Source organism: Micropterus dolomieu, linkage group LG01 (assembly GCF_021292245.1).
Source record: "Micropterus dolomieu isolate WLL.071019.BEF.003 ecotype Adirondacks linkage group LG01, ASM2129224v1, whole genome shotgun sequence".
Classification (NCBI taxonomy): domain Eukaryota; kingdom Metazoa; phylum Chordata; class Actinopteri; order Centrarchiformes; family Centrarchidae; genus Micropterus; species Micropterus dolomieu.
The window spans coordinates 42051394-42064579 of NC_060150.1; the positions used below are offsets into that span (position 1 = coordinate 42051394).

Below are 13186 nucleotides of genomic sequence, written 5' to 3' on the forward strand. Positions count from 1 at the left end.
TGTCATCGCCGTCTCACTGTTGTCACCTCACGTTGCTTTGTCACATCAGCGAAAAAGCATAGTTGAAATCAAGAATTTAAGTCTTATCTGTGAGGTTGGATAGTAAAATTTTGTCCGTAACGCTGAGTAATGGTTGAGTATCTTGATTACATCTTTGATCAGATAGTTCCTGACCTACATGAAACATTTTGTCAGTTCTTGTAAGTTCTTGTAAGGCTGCTTGTGTTTAGACTAGTGGTTCACAACTTGGTTGTCGCAAGATGACTCAAAGGGGTTGTGGGAAAATAACTGGGCCATTAAATGAGAAACAAAACAAAAACTTTTTTACGCAACGTTTACACTTTGTTTCTTGTAAAATACTGAAGAATTCAGAAGGGAACGTCACTCTTTGATGAAACCATCCAAATGTTATTTTTTCAATTAAACTGGAGCCTTTAGTGTTGAGTTACTGCTCCTAACCTAAAGATATCTTTTTAAAACCCCTTGGGAGATGCAAAAAATGCATTGTTACAAAGCTGAATTTTTACTTGTTTCCATTTTGTAGATAGCTAGATAGATAGTTTCCACAGGACATGACGATGGTTTAAGCCACAAATGTTGGGAACCGCTAGTTTCAACCACATTTAATATTTGACATCTGTGGCTTGTTTTGTTACAAGAAAAAAAAAAAGATTATACGGTTATAGAGAAACTTAAAATCTATTTTGAACATTTTAAAACAATCCCCAGCCATTTCTCTTTGTGGTTTCAGATGTTTTTTATCAGTTAATGTCATGATAGTGTTCACACCTGCATACCTGGACTTCCCCTTTAACTTCACAAATCAGTCGCCATTCCTTGTGTTGCATGATACATTAACTGCCTCGCTGTTAAATGTACTTGTTGTGTTTGTTGCTTACGTTGCACTCGGTATGACTAAGAAAGGGAAGGTTAGCTATCCATCCTGTGTTTGGGTTACTGATGTGATGTGTTGGGGAAGAACGTCACATGCCAGCTAGATGAGGACCTGAGTGTAACATAGAGCTCGTCTGTCCCCGTGTGAAGCATGGCCTGTTGTCTGCTCATGTCTGTGCTCCCTTATCATCAGTCGTGTCTGTTCTGTGTTTTCACTCTCAACGTAATCATTCTCACCGACATGTTTCTCTTCTCCTTTTTGTTCTCCCTGATTCACTTTACCATGTTGCACTTCTTACATTTGACCGTCTGCGTGGTGAAATCATCTAACGTGTCCCTCTCTTCTCGCTTTTACCCACAGATTCACCGACTAGTGACTCCGCTAGATCAAAGGTGAGTGTGCGAGATTGCCCAGTGTTAACAGTCTCAGGCCGCTGGTGTAGTGTAGGATGACAGGAGGTAGGTGACGAGCAGGAAAAAGCACCTCCGCCTCTGGTCAAGATCAGCATCAAATAAACTTATCGCAGCTTACACTTGAAGAGTTGTTCACTTAACCCTTGTGGTATCTAGGTTTTGGTTACAGGTGCCATGTTTATATAGATATCTCGCTTTTCTGCATCCACCTTAATACAATTGAATAGAAGTTCAGCATTTGAAAAAGTACTTTTAAGTAAATCAGCAGCATCATCACTTTCAAAAAATGTCCCTTTTAAGAGCCTTATACATCTGGATAGCCCAAAATGACACAGTCATGGTAAAATCTTTGCTCGTCACTTGTCCTAAATCGTCCAAAGAGTCAGAAACTGAGGAACAAATTCTCACAATATGATTGCTGCTAAAACTCGTGGCATGAAATGACTCAGGATACAATGAAAAACATGGTATTTTAACCATTTTAGCCATTTTGTTTTCTGTTTGTTGTGTTTACTCTATATCATAATGCTGTTGTTCACCAGGCCGTTATTGGATATTTACTCTCGGTAACCTCACAGACCATAAGAACAGTTTTCATCGGAACTACTTTCTACTGAAGAAATAGTCCCAATGACAACCTGCTCTGTGGATCACCCCGAGTGACCTGGATGCTGTTTCTGTCATTTAACAGTGGTGGGAGAACACGTTCATAGTGTCAGGGTGGAAGCAGAAATTTCAGAGATGGATATCTCGAAACCAGGAAATCTAAACTATCTGCATGGGTAGATACCACGAGGCCTAAATAAGCACATCAAGTGAGCCACAGCCTCTTTTCATAAAGCTGCATGACACACTGAAGATAATACTTGTGGCTGCTGAGAAGCTCAGGGATAAAGCAGTTGCTTCTTATGAGATAAAACAAAATCAGATTGTGTCATCAGCAAAAAGCAGGTGCTTTTCATCACCGCGCTGCTGTTATGTGGCTGCTTTTCTTCAGCTCAGTCATGCCAGAGTTCAGGCTTGTGCGGGGATGCTTCAGTTCATGCTACTGCTTCTCCTGCTTCTGGTTTAAACCTGGCATGAAAAGAACAATTTGCTCCCTGTTAACGACGCCTGTTAATGTTCCTCTCTCTGTCCACTTCCCTCGTTTTGTGGCGCTTCATGGGAGCAGGTGGAGTACATGTTTAAGTTTCCAGGCAGGGGTCCATTCTTGTGTTTCTAAGCATCAAAAATACTCATTTTGGTTTCCGCCTTCTCTTCTCTTCTCTTTCTCCCTGTCTCTGTCGCTGTCTGCAGGGTTCCTGGGGCTCAGGGAAGGACCAGTGCAGTCGAGACCTCCTGGTCTCCTCAATCTTTGCTGCAGCCAGCCGCAAAAGAAAGAAGTCAAAGGAGAAGCCGCAGCCTAGCAGCTCAGATGATGAACTGGACGCTGTGTTCCCCAAAAAGGAGATCCCTGGCCAGAAGCCGAACCACCACGGCCTGCAGACTGAGGTACAGAGCGAGACTCGCCCTAGCCTCAACACAAAACCCAACGCAAAGCAACCAGTACGAGCAGAGGAGAGGAAAGAGAACGGGAGAACCGTGGAGCTCACACCTAAAGCCAAGAGAGAGCATAGAAACTCCTTATTCCTGAAGGAGAAGACTCCACCCAGACACCACTCACCTTCCCCCTCCCCAAAAATCAACCAAACAGCTCCTCAGGCGAAATCCTCCTTGTCGGATCCGCCGTCCCTGCTCGATGAAAACACCTCAGACCTCGGGACCATGAGCTCTGGGGCGTCGGTGCCACGTTCAAGACCGAAAAAGTGGACTGCAGGAGCGCCCGCTGATCTTACTGCAGGAGCATGTGTTGGACTGGGAGCAGGTCTAGGGGCGTCTGCCGGCGCAGAGGTGAGCTCCATCACCTCAGACTACTCCACAACTTCTTCCATCACATTCTTGACTGGAGCTGAATCCAGCGCGCTCAGTCCAGAGCTGCAGGGCGGCGAGGAGGCAGATGACGAACGCAGTGAGCTCATTAGCGAGGGACGACCCATGGAGACAGACAGTGAGAGCGACTTCCCGGTTTTTGCCCCAGGCGGAGGCAGCAGCCAGTCTACACCCTGCCCAGAGCAGAGTCTGGAAAAGATTGAACCAAGAGGAGGTGGAGGAGCTGAGGGGATCACCACGCCAAAACTGGAAGCGCGGCGCCTTTTCGCGTCACACAGGATGATTGAGTGCGACACCCTCTCCAGGAGGTGGTCCCTGAGACAGAAAACAGACAGCGAATCATCAGTGGAGGGCGTAGCTGGGAGTGGGGAGCGTAGCGAGGGAAGAGCGGACTCATCCACCCGTCTCTCTCGAGTCCTGGAGGTGATGAAAAAAGGGCGGTCTACAAGCAGCCTCAGCTCGTCCTCACGAAGCGAGTCGGAGCGTTCCGAACCAGCCTGGCACCTTAAGATCACAGAGCGGCTCAAATTCAGGTTACGCACATCCGCTGATGACATGTTCACCGACAAGAGCCGAACTCCGGACGCTCGCGGGAAAAAGAAAAACATCCGCCGGAGGCACACCATGGGCGGGCAGAGAGACTTCGCCGAGCTGGCGGTCATCAACGACTGGAGGGAGCAGGGCGGGGTGGACCAGGCGGCCGAACTGTCAGCTCTGGACCGCCTCAAGCCCAGATGTTCCTCTCAGGACTTCTCCATCCGGGACTGGATCGCTCGCGAGCGGTGCAGAGGCTCTGATTCGAGCGGTGAGGTTGCGCCCAAAGCCGTCCCTGAGGATGATCACCCAGACGCCCAGGACGTAGCTCCTGAAAGACCTCCTCCTTCTGCGTCCCCGGGCGCACAGCCGCTAGCAGGGGAGCAGCTTAACGGTAGCGGGCTGCAAGGCAAAAACAAAGCCAGCCTCGGTGCTGACGCTCACCCACACAAACTGTCTGGAGCACAAGTTGTCCGCTCACGGTTCTACCAGTATCTGTGAAACGGCAGGCGTGGTCTTGTCCGGTGTGTCTGAGAGGATTAGAAACAGAGTATGAATGCGTTAAAGTATGAATGTGGGTATTTTAGCGAAGGTTACTGCACAATATTTTTCTACATAGTGTACTTTATGTATCTACTGTACATACTGTGTATAGGCTCATGTGATTGTTACTGGAATAATGCTGAAGAGATGATGTGTGTAATTTCCACTGACTTGTTGGCCATACTGGAACAGACGTGGAAAAAAAAAACTCTTGACTTCCTCCTGCAAGATGGAAACATACAAACGCAAGAATGCGACTTTGCAGATGATGTGTGGTGTTAATAGGACATAAACAGACTGAAGAATGCAGGAGGAAGCCTTTTTTCAAGGAATCACGGATCAGTTCTTCCTATTATACGCGGTATGAAGAATGTATTACTCTCTTTGGACTAACACTAGTTGCTTGTGACAATGTTGTCATTTTCAAAACAACATGTATGTGTTTTTTCTTTTTTTCTTTTTTTTTTTGCCTGTACTTGAAGTATGTGGATGTAACTGAGAGCTGCTTTCTGAGCTGGGTGCTGTGGGAAGTTTGTGTTTTCACAGTACACTCACAACAGCCAGATATTAGCTCAAAGGACCGGAGGATTTATTATAGTTTTATTAAAGACTGAATAATAAAATAAAAACAAACAGTAATGAAATGCTGATACTAGAGTATGTAATGCTTGGTACAGTAGTTTTTATTTCCAAAAACTTTGTCCAGTTATAGCCCAAAAAGTCAGTTTTTACATATGTGTGAATTCTTTTTATCTCAAAAAGAAAAAGTGCCTCTTTGTTTTTTGTTTTTACCGACAGTTTCTAGGAGAAAATAACGTCACAGGCATTCCAGAGAAGGTTTGTTTTGTGGTCTTTCACGGCGACATCAGAGCGTCCAACTTCATATGTCTGTGTCTGTATTTCGTTATAGTTTTACTCCCCTTTCTGTATCTTTTCAAGTGCAGTAAAATGCATGGGCGCTTAAAACCTGGGAGAAAAAAACCCCAACAAACTTTATCTGTAAAACTGCATGAGACATTGTTTTCTGAAATGGTGAACATGGCAACACATGGGTGCAATGCCCTCCCTCAACAAACACTGGAAATAAATAATCTTTATTAGATCCTTGTGTCAGTTTGCTGTCATTGTTTTTCACCCTAGAAACATTTGTAAAGAATAAAAAGAAGTCTTAATCTTTGCCAAAGTATTTATTTTTATGCTTTGTGTTTTTACTGACAAATGGTCACATTGATTGAGTGAAAGTAGCCTAATGCTTAGTTTACTGCAGTAATAGAAAAGTAAATATGCACATAAAATGATAATAATTGGAATCAGTGTGTGGCTGACGGGTAATTCAGAGGTACTTCTCCATTTCATCACCTTGAAATGTTAGAAATAGTCCACCTGGCTGCAGTTCAACATAACGGTATTACTTTATTTTTATAAGTTGAGTATGACATGACATGCTGATGTGAATAATAAGAAAGTAAGTATAGTTTTTATTATAGTACGCATTGTCATTACTACTTGAGTACTGGATGGGAGTGGATTGCACTTTGTGACAAAAAAACAAACAAACTAAATCCATCCAATTCATATTTATGATCATTTTTAAGGTATTGGGACATTAAATATTGAAGTATTCCAGGTAGTGTCTTAGTAATATATAATTTACTGGTTTAGAGAATAACTTTTTTTTAACGTGTCTAACGTGGTAGTAAACAAACAAAGCTTCACTGTGTATCAACATTGTGTCTTCCTTTTTGAGACTGATCAAACTAAATGACTGAGGTCAGTGAATCTATCAAGATCCTGGAGGTTTATTCACCACCTGAAGATTATTTTTCATTAAACACCTGCTGTTTGTTCATCTCCAACTGTTTGTTCTCTCAGGTGAACACAAATATCAACTTGAATCCTCGTGATGTGACAGTCCGCCACAGAAAAACTCAGAAGGCCTGATTCTCAAATCTCTTGCTTGACAAAAAGTCTCTGGCTGTTTTCAATCAGTGCGCGAGGCTGAACTGGCTGGAAGTGTTTGGGGGCATGCTGACAGTATTTTGAAAAGTAAATTTTTAAATAAATAAATTTAAATAAATTTGGATTTCAGAATAAAGAGGGTACTAAACAAGAGCAGATGTATGTATGAATAACACTTTTATGTGTCCCGGGTGTTGTTTCTGGGAATGTGGCCGTTAAACAAAATAAAAAATAATTTATAGGGTTTTTTTTATAGTCTTTTTTCCCCTTTTTTATGTGCTGAAGGCTTTGAAACATCAGTTTGATCATCATATGGAGATGAATTTAACAGAAAATATAATTGATAAGTTGAATTGATAAATAAATGAGAATAAAATATACTTCTAGTGTGAAAGAGTAATAGTAAAATGTATTGATTGTTTTATTTATAGAGGACAGCGCTCATTAATCTGCATGGACATAAACTTCACTATAAACATCAGTTCTCTCAAGACAGTTAAAGCAAACTACTACACATCGATAGCATAAGAATCATGGAAAGTTACTATTGTATGTGTAGATTTCACAGTCTATGGTAGATTTATATTTTTATTCTTGTTTTGGCGCCATCTGGTGGTATCATTAAGTAGCCACCATGTCCGCCACTTACAATAATAATACACTTTATTGATATATTAGCCTTCACAGCCTTTACATAAAAAAAAAACTTAATTTAAACAATTGAATAAATTCCAGCAAATAAAATATAGAGAATAAAATGGATTAAATGCCCTGAATAAAATTAAATAAGATATCAAATAAAACACATAAAAAATACAGAAACTTAAAAATATATATATATATATCAGATTACCTACGTACATTTAAATTTAAATTAATGATTTAACTATTCAACACTTCAAACCCTACCCATTGTAACTTGAGAAAAATGTCAATAAATAAATAAATAAATAATAAAACTCGACAGTGACGAAGACGTTAATAGAGATTTAAAACTACAAAATACTGTGTGAATTGAACGAATGAAATATTTAACCCTTTATCACAGTGTCTGGCATCATCACGCGCACATTCCCACGTAGTGAAAATGTAATTTTGCTAAGGAGCTGCCTCGTGCTGTCGGAGTGACATAACGTGAACGTGAACACTACACTCTGTGTTTGTCCGGAGAGCTCGAGACAGAATTCATCGTCAGCAGCAGCAGCAGCAGCAGCAGCTGAGAGTGAGCGAGCTGCAACCTCAGACCTCCACCTGACATCTTTAACCCTCATACACCCAAGGTAAGGGAGTTTTCATTTAATGGCTAATGGGACTAAAATGTAGCATTAACAAGATAAATGTTTTATGTAACTCTCTGCACTGATTATTGTTTTGAACTTGTTTTCCTCCTGGTTTTATCCTCTATGGGCCTAATTATATTTCACCACTGCAGTTTTGTATTCAACATAAGGCTGAAGTCTCTTGAGAAGCTATTAAATATAATGTTTATTGTATTTACTGTTACATAGTTGAAGCAGAAGCAGCCTATTGGCCTGTGTGTGTGTGCAGGTACACCTGTTACGTGAAACCAGAAGAACAGGTGTGGCAACATGTGATGTAAACTAGACAAAAGAAAAACATGTAAAGAGACAAAGGAAAAGGTCATGATCAGCTGCCCAGTGAATGCAAAGAGAGAGAGTTTTCTGGCATGTTTTTCACCCCTGTCTCATTTTACAAAACTACTAGTCGCTTAAAATGTAAATATGTTTAAGGTATGAAAAAGTAGCAGGACAGGACCCTCCATGATCTGAAGTAAGAGGTAATTAACCCCAAAAAGGCCAAATTATTATATGGTTTAATCCTGTAACAAAAAGCACAAAACATTTCATTCACAATTTAAATCACTTCAAGCTTCAAACAGCATACTTGGATAGCAACATGACATACATAACAAACGTTCACCCAGATGCTGTATAAAAAACGTCCTATAATTTAGTGAGCCGGCTGTCAGGTGCGAGGAAGAAGGTTTTCAGAGACTGATGAAGTTTTACACAGCAAAGTTTTAATGAGACTTGGCCAAAAAAAAAACAGTGTCATGTTTATCCAAAGCGACTTACAATTGGTATATATGTCAGAAGTCGCACGCCTCTGGAGCAACTAGGTGTCTTGCTCAGGGACGCATTGGTGGATTTCACAGTGAGACTTGAACCCGGGTCTCCCACACCAGATGCATGTGTCTTATCTTTTGGTCCCTTTTTATGTTTCTGTCTTCCCGCTACTTCCTGTAGGCTTCCCTCTTAGGTCATCTTCAGATGGCCTTAACCTAGAACGACAAATCTGTCTGATGTTTAGACTCCAGTGTTACGTCTAATTTATGGAGCCATTAAGTTTGTAAACATTCTTGTCAGATGCAACATTGCCAGATGCCTGAGCTACTGTCTCTCCCTAATCAGTCCAACTGTTGTCTCTCTAACAAGGACAGTTACATAAGGGAAAAACCTACAGTTGGTGAACACTTGTGGGGACAGCTAATGACTCCTAGCTAGACCTGTCTTACCTTTCCGAGTTACAAGGTAGCAACACTCAACTATTTTCCTGTAAAGGGGACCGTAATTTACTAAATGAACATCATGCTGTATTGAAGAAGACTTGAAACTAGCGATTGAGACCATAAACTTGTTAGGAAAGTGTTTACTGAGGTAAAAAAAATCAAGTGAGAAGAAGGGTCAATTAACAATGACTTGAAGCTCATGAACACACTGAAGTCGGAAGAACAGCTCTCCGTTCGAGGAGCGTGTGAATGCAGCATTAGTGCAACACTTAAAAGGCTTTACACAAGCTGCACCTGTAAACTTAATGTGCGTCTACCTTTCAGCTTCTATAATCTTCCCGCCTGTCCTGAAGGAACGATGTCCGCTGTCTACCTTCTCCTCCTGCTGCTCCCTCTGGTGTCCGCACAGACCTATCGCTGGGGGCCCTGTCCTACTCCGAAGGTGCAGCCCAACTTCAACCTCCAACAGGTAAAAAAAAACAACAACATTAATTCATGCACACATTACACACAGATATACTGTCAGATCTAACGGTATGTTGACAGTATCTGGGCAGGTGGTATGAGATCGAGAAACTCCCTGCATCCTTCGAGAGAGGAAAGTGCATCGAGGCCAACTACGCCGTGAGGAAAGACGGTACCATTCAGGTGCTGAACTCTCAGTTCTAGTGAGTATTGGTGGGTTTTTATTATTGATTTTGACTTGATGTTGAGTATCAGAAATTCCTGCACCCGTGTACATGATCTTTACATCTTTACCATCTGACTCTAGTTTTTCTCTCGCTCTGTGCTCCGTTAAAGGAATAGTTCAACATTTTCAGAAATACGCCTCTTCTTTTTCTTGCTGAGAGTTAGGTGAGAAGGTCAATGCCAAACCATGAAACCTATATAAAAGAAGTGGACGTAGCCACCGTGACGTCACCCACTGGTTTGTGGATTACTGTTTTCAAGCTTCAAGTTTGGCATTTTGGCAGACGCGACCTTATTTGGAAGGTGGCGCTAGCTAGCATGGTTAGGAAGGTGCATCTGTAATTTATGTTAACCGCGATATTAGCTAGAAAAACAGGCTCAAAACAAAATGTACTTACCAGAAGAAATTAACAGACAACTCCTGAGAGTGTCTTTTAGTACAACCCAACACTGAGCAAGATATTTTTAGGCAACCATACTGTTACAGTTAACTTCCACTAACTGAAAACACACTTTGAAAGATTCATAGTTCTTAAACAAACACACAGACAGCACCCAAAAACAAGTTCAGGGTTAGTTAAATGTACACAATGCAGTGGATCCAAGTCGCCACTATACTGATTGACAGGTCTCCATGGACAAGACAGCCCCGCCCTAAAGCCTCCCCTGCTTTATCGTTTGTTTTCCTCTAAATGGGATCATAATTTACTAAATAAACACCATGCTGTGTTGAAGAAGACTTGAAACTAGCGATTGAGACCATAAACTCATCAGGAAAGTGTTTACTGAGCTAATAAATCAAGTGTTGACGTAGGGTCAGTTTGTTATAAGCTTACATACAATCTGACTTTCTTTTTCAACCAGTGGAGTCGCCCTCTGCTGGCAGTTAGGAAGAATGCAGGTTTAAGACAGTTCCACGTTGGCTTCACTTTTCAGACCCATCTGTGTCACTCTCATGTCTGCACGCTATACTGTATATAAAGCAAGAGCCAGCAGCTGGTTAGCTTTGTTATGCTGGTTTTGCACATTACCTGTTTATTATACATGTATGTAAGTAACTATGTATTGTTTTTATTTTTATGTTAAATATTTCTGTTCTGTGTGTGTAGCGTAAATGAGGCTACAGCTTTAATTTCATTGTGTTTTAGAATGACAAATAAATTTAACCTGAACCTTGACACAACTAGCCTGCCCGAAGGGAACAAAATGTAGCCTACCAGCAACTCTAAAGCTATAAAACGATTTGTACAAAATTAATGTTTTCGGGATTCTGAAGATGTGAAATCCGTGTGCCGTGAATCAATGATTAATTTATAGGGCTCATATTGAAACAGACGTTACAAAGTGCTTTTACAGTTCAGGAGAACATTTTAAGATTACTGACACATGGAAATACAGATTGAAATAGTGGCTCAAATGTAAATAAAATTGCATTACTCAAATAATAGTTTTATATGACGGAATAAATAATTTGTTCTGGTAGTGGCACAACTGTGGTTGACGTATTATCAGACAGGAAAGACTGTAGACAAAACCTTCTGTGGGCTGGGAGATGATTGACAATTGATTCTGTGAAAATGTGTTACGGGTGGATTTCTTTTTACTAATATTTTTTGTTCCCCTCTTGAAAACTTTGCATGTACGTCTGCTGATTTGGGGAATCCCTCATATTAGTTTAATAAAGTTAAAATGAATTGTCTCTTTGTCTTTTTCTCTCAGTAAGGACAAGGTGAGGTTAGCAGAAGGGACAGCAGTGGTTCAAGACCCGAGAGAACCTGCCAAACTTGGAGTCGGCTTCTCGTATTGTAAGTCCTCTTATTCATCCGTATCCTCTTCATATTTTTGATTTCTGTCGACTTTGCTGTTGTCTTCTTAGACTGCCTTCTTCCTCTTCTCATTCTTTTTCTTCTTGTCTTGCTTTTTATTGTTATAAGCAAGGCAACTATAATTCTAAAATCATTATATAGTTAGTTACAAAATTGTACAAATTCCCTTAAGGCTCATTTGAGCTCTTAACGAGCCTGCATACCTTGTGAATGATGATATATCAGCTGACACATGATGCAGCAGCCTCAGAGCATTTGCAATGTAATTGAGCATGTCTGCCTGTGAATCACTATTAATCAGGACATGTTTATGTCCTTTTCCAGTCGTTTGAACATTACATCACTGGCATAGTTTTTAATGTGACCCAGACTCAATCCGCCCTCTCTCACGCAGGACTTCTACTGTGAGCCATGGCGAGCGTTAGGGTTAGTTTAAATCTTAACATGAAGATGTTAAGATTTAAACTAACCCTAACGCTGGCCTGGCCCCAATATGTGTCTTTGTAAATTAATTTAAAAACTCTGCTTTAGAAATATGATCATCATCATGATCATCATCTCTTTTTACCAGTTGCTCCCTACAGCCCCTACTGGATTCTGACCACCGACTACGCCAGCCTGTCCGTTGTGTATTCTTGCACGGAAATCCTCCGACTGTTCCATGTCGAATACGCCTGGATCCTCAGCCGGACACGCTTCCCACCTACAGAGACCGTGAACTACGGCAGACAGCTGCTGCTCAACGAAGGTATCGACCTGTTTAGGATGAAGGCCACAGATCAGATGGGCTGCAAGGATAACTAGGGATTCGTGAAGACTTTACTGATGGGGCAAACATACTGGAGTCCAAATGTTAACGCTGGGGTGGGCAACGTTGGAGAAACTAGCAAGAGACAGCCACTTCTTGAAGGTAGCCAACTGAAGAAATCCCAAACCCCCTCCCTTCAGGCCTCCGTGCAAAGCCACTCCACTAAAACACATAACAGCATGCTGATCACAGTCCTGTGACAGATACCGAATGTTTAATAATTTTTTATGTCAGAACATTTATTGATTGCTGTTTGGATGTTAAGAGAATTTGAAAAAATTTAACAAAAAATGCTTCTGAAATAAATTGCCCACCCCAGCTTTAAAATTAAATACACAATCTCCTCATCACCGGTGTCTTTAATTTTAAAATCCCATGTATCTGCATCTCACTGTTGCTGCCTTGTTCATTTTTCTTTTTGCATTTCAAAGATGCTGAAAAAGAAATTATGTAAGAAAAAAATAAATTTAAAAAGTGAAGTAAACTTGTATTGTACCTTGTATTTTCCAAACTGTCCCTCATATTTCTGACAAAACCTGTTGAATCTATATGTTACAGCAATGAATATATTTTAATAATCTAATTCTGTTTTAACTTCTCAATACTTGTAAGATGAAGGAAATGTAATTTGTACTGCCTACATCAACACCGATGCTCCAAGAAGTTAAGTGTGTAAACTGCATTTTAATATTCTAGTAAGACATGTTACAATTTTGCAATGAAACAAACACATTTATGGTGATGGCAGAAAACACGAGAGTGAGTTCTATGTTTATTAAAGTTACTCATGAAGCAGATGTTTGGTCACTCTTATCATTTATCTGGCGAGCTTTGTACCGACTCTTGATGCAGAGTAGACTCAAGGAATCTCATCATTATCTGTCCAAAATGAGAAGATATCCAAAGGTTTCACGGTAAAAGGTTACTGTGGGAAAGAAAACAGCTACTGTGGCATGTAGCCTATGACTGCTCATTGACCAAGAGCAGAAAGGTTGCACTGTTTAGGTCTCTGCTCTGATTGTTGCTGATTGCGAAGCACACAGAATCAATCAAACAAAC

At 41.0% G+C, this 13186-nt stretch overlaps 2 protein-coding genes across 7 annotated transcripts in view; both read left to right on the forward strand.

The window, feature by feature from the left end:
• Positions 1-5416, forward strand: part of LOC123959346 (rho GTPase-activating protein 21-like) — an 83262-nt gene extending 77846 nt beyond the window's left edge. For all 5 annotated transcript variants that reach the window (XM_046033674.1, XM_046033524.1, XM_046033595.1 and 2 more), the window contains 2 exons: positions 1256-1287; positions 2605-5416. In XM_046033674.1, coding sequence (XP_045889630.1) covers positions 1256-1287; positions 2605-4272 — 1700 coding nt within the window. In that variant the 3' untranslated portion in view covers positions 4273-5416. The remainder of the gene's footprint in view (positions 1-1255; positions 1288-2604) is intronic.
• A 2005-nt stretch (positions 5417-7421) lies between these two features.
• Positions 7422-12879, forward strand: apodb (apolipoprotein Db). Of its 2 annotated transcripts, none has more exons than XM_046055548.1 (5): positions 7422-7553; positions 9128-9272; positions 9350-9471; positions 11213-11298; positions 11891-12879. In XM_046055548.1, the coding sequence occupies exons 2-5, from the start codon at positions 9162-9164 to the stop codon at positions 12121-12123; spliced, it is 552 nt and encodes a 183-aa protein (XP_045911504.1). In that variant the 5' UTR covers positions 7422-7553; positions 9128-9161; the 3' UTR covers positions 12124-12879. The 2 variants fall into 2 exon arrangements, with proteins under 2 accessions (XP_045911504.1, XP_045911513.1); XM_046055557.1 differs by having other exon boundaries at positions 7453-7553; positions 9157-9272.
• The last annotated feature ends 307 nt before the right edge of the window (positions 12880-13186 follow it).

What these genes read in the sequence shown, in the direction of transcription:
- apodb (XM_046055548.1), top strand. Translation starts at nt 9,162, where the DNA reads ATGTCCGCTGTCTACCTTCTCCTCCTGCTGCTCCCTCTGGTGTCCGCA. An exon ending in CCAACTTCAACCTCCAACAG is followed by an intron (nt 9,273 to 9,349) that starts GTAAAAAAAAAC and finishes GTATGTTGACAG; the next exon opens with TATCTGGGCAGGTGGTATGA. An exon ending in TGGAGTCGGCTTCTCGTATT is followed by an intron (nt 11,299 to 11,890) that starts GTAAGTCCTCTT and finishes TCTTTTTACCAG; the next exon opens with TTGCTCCCTACAGCCCCTAC.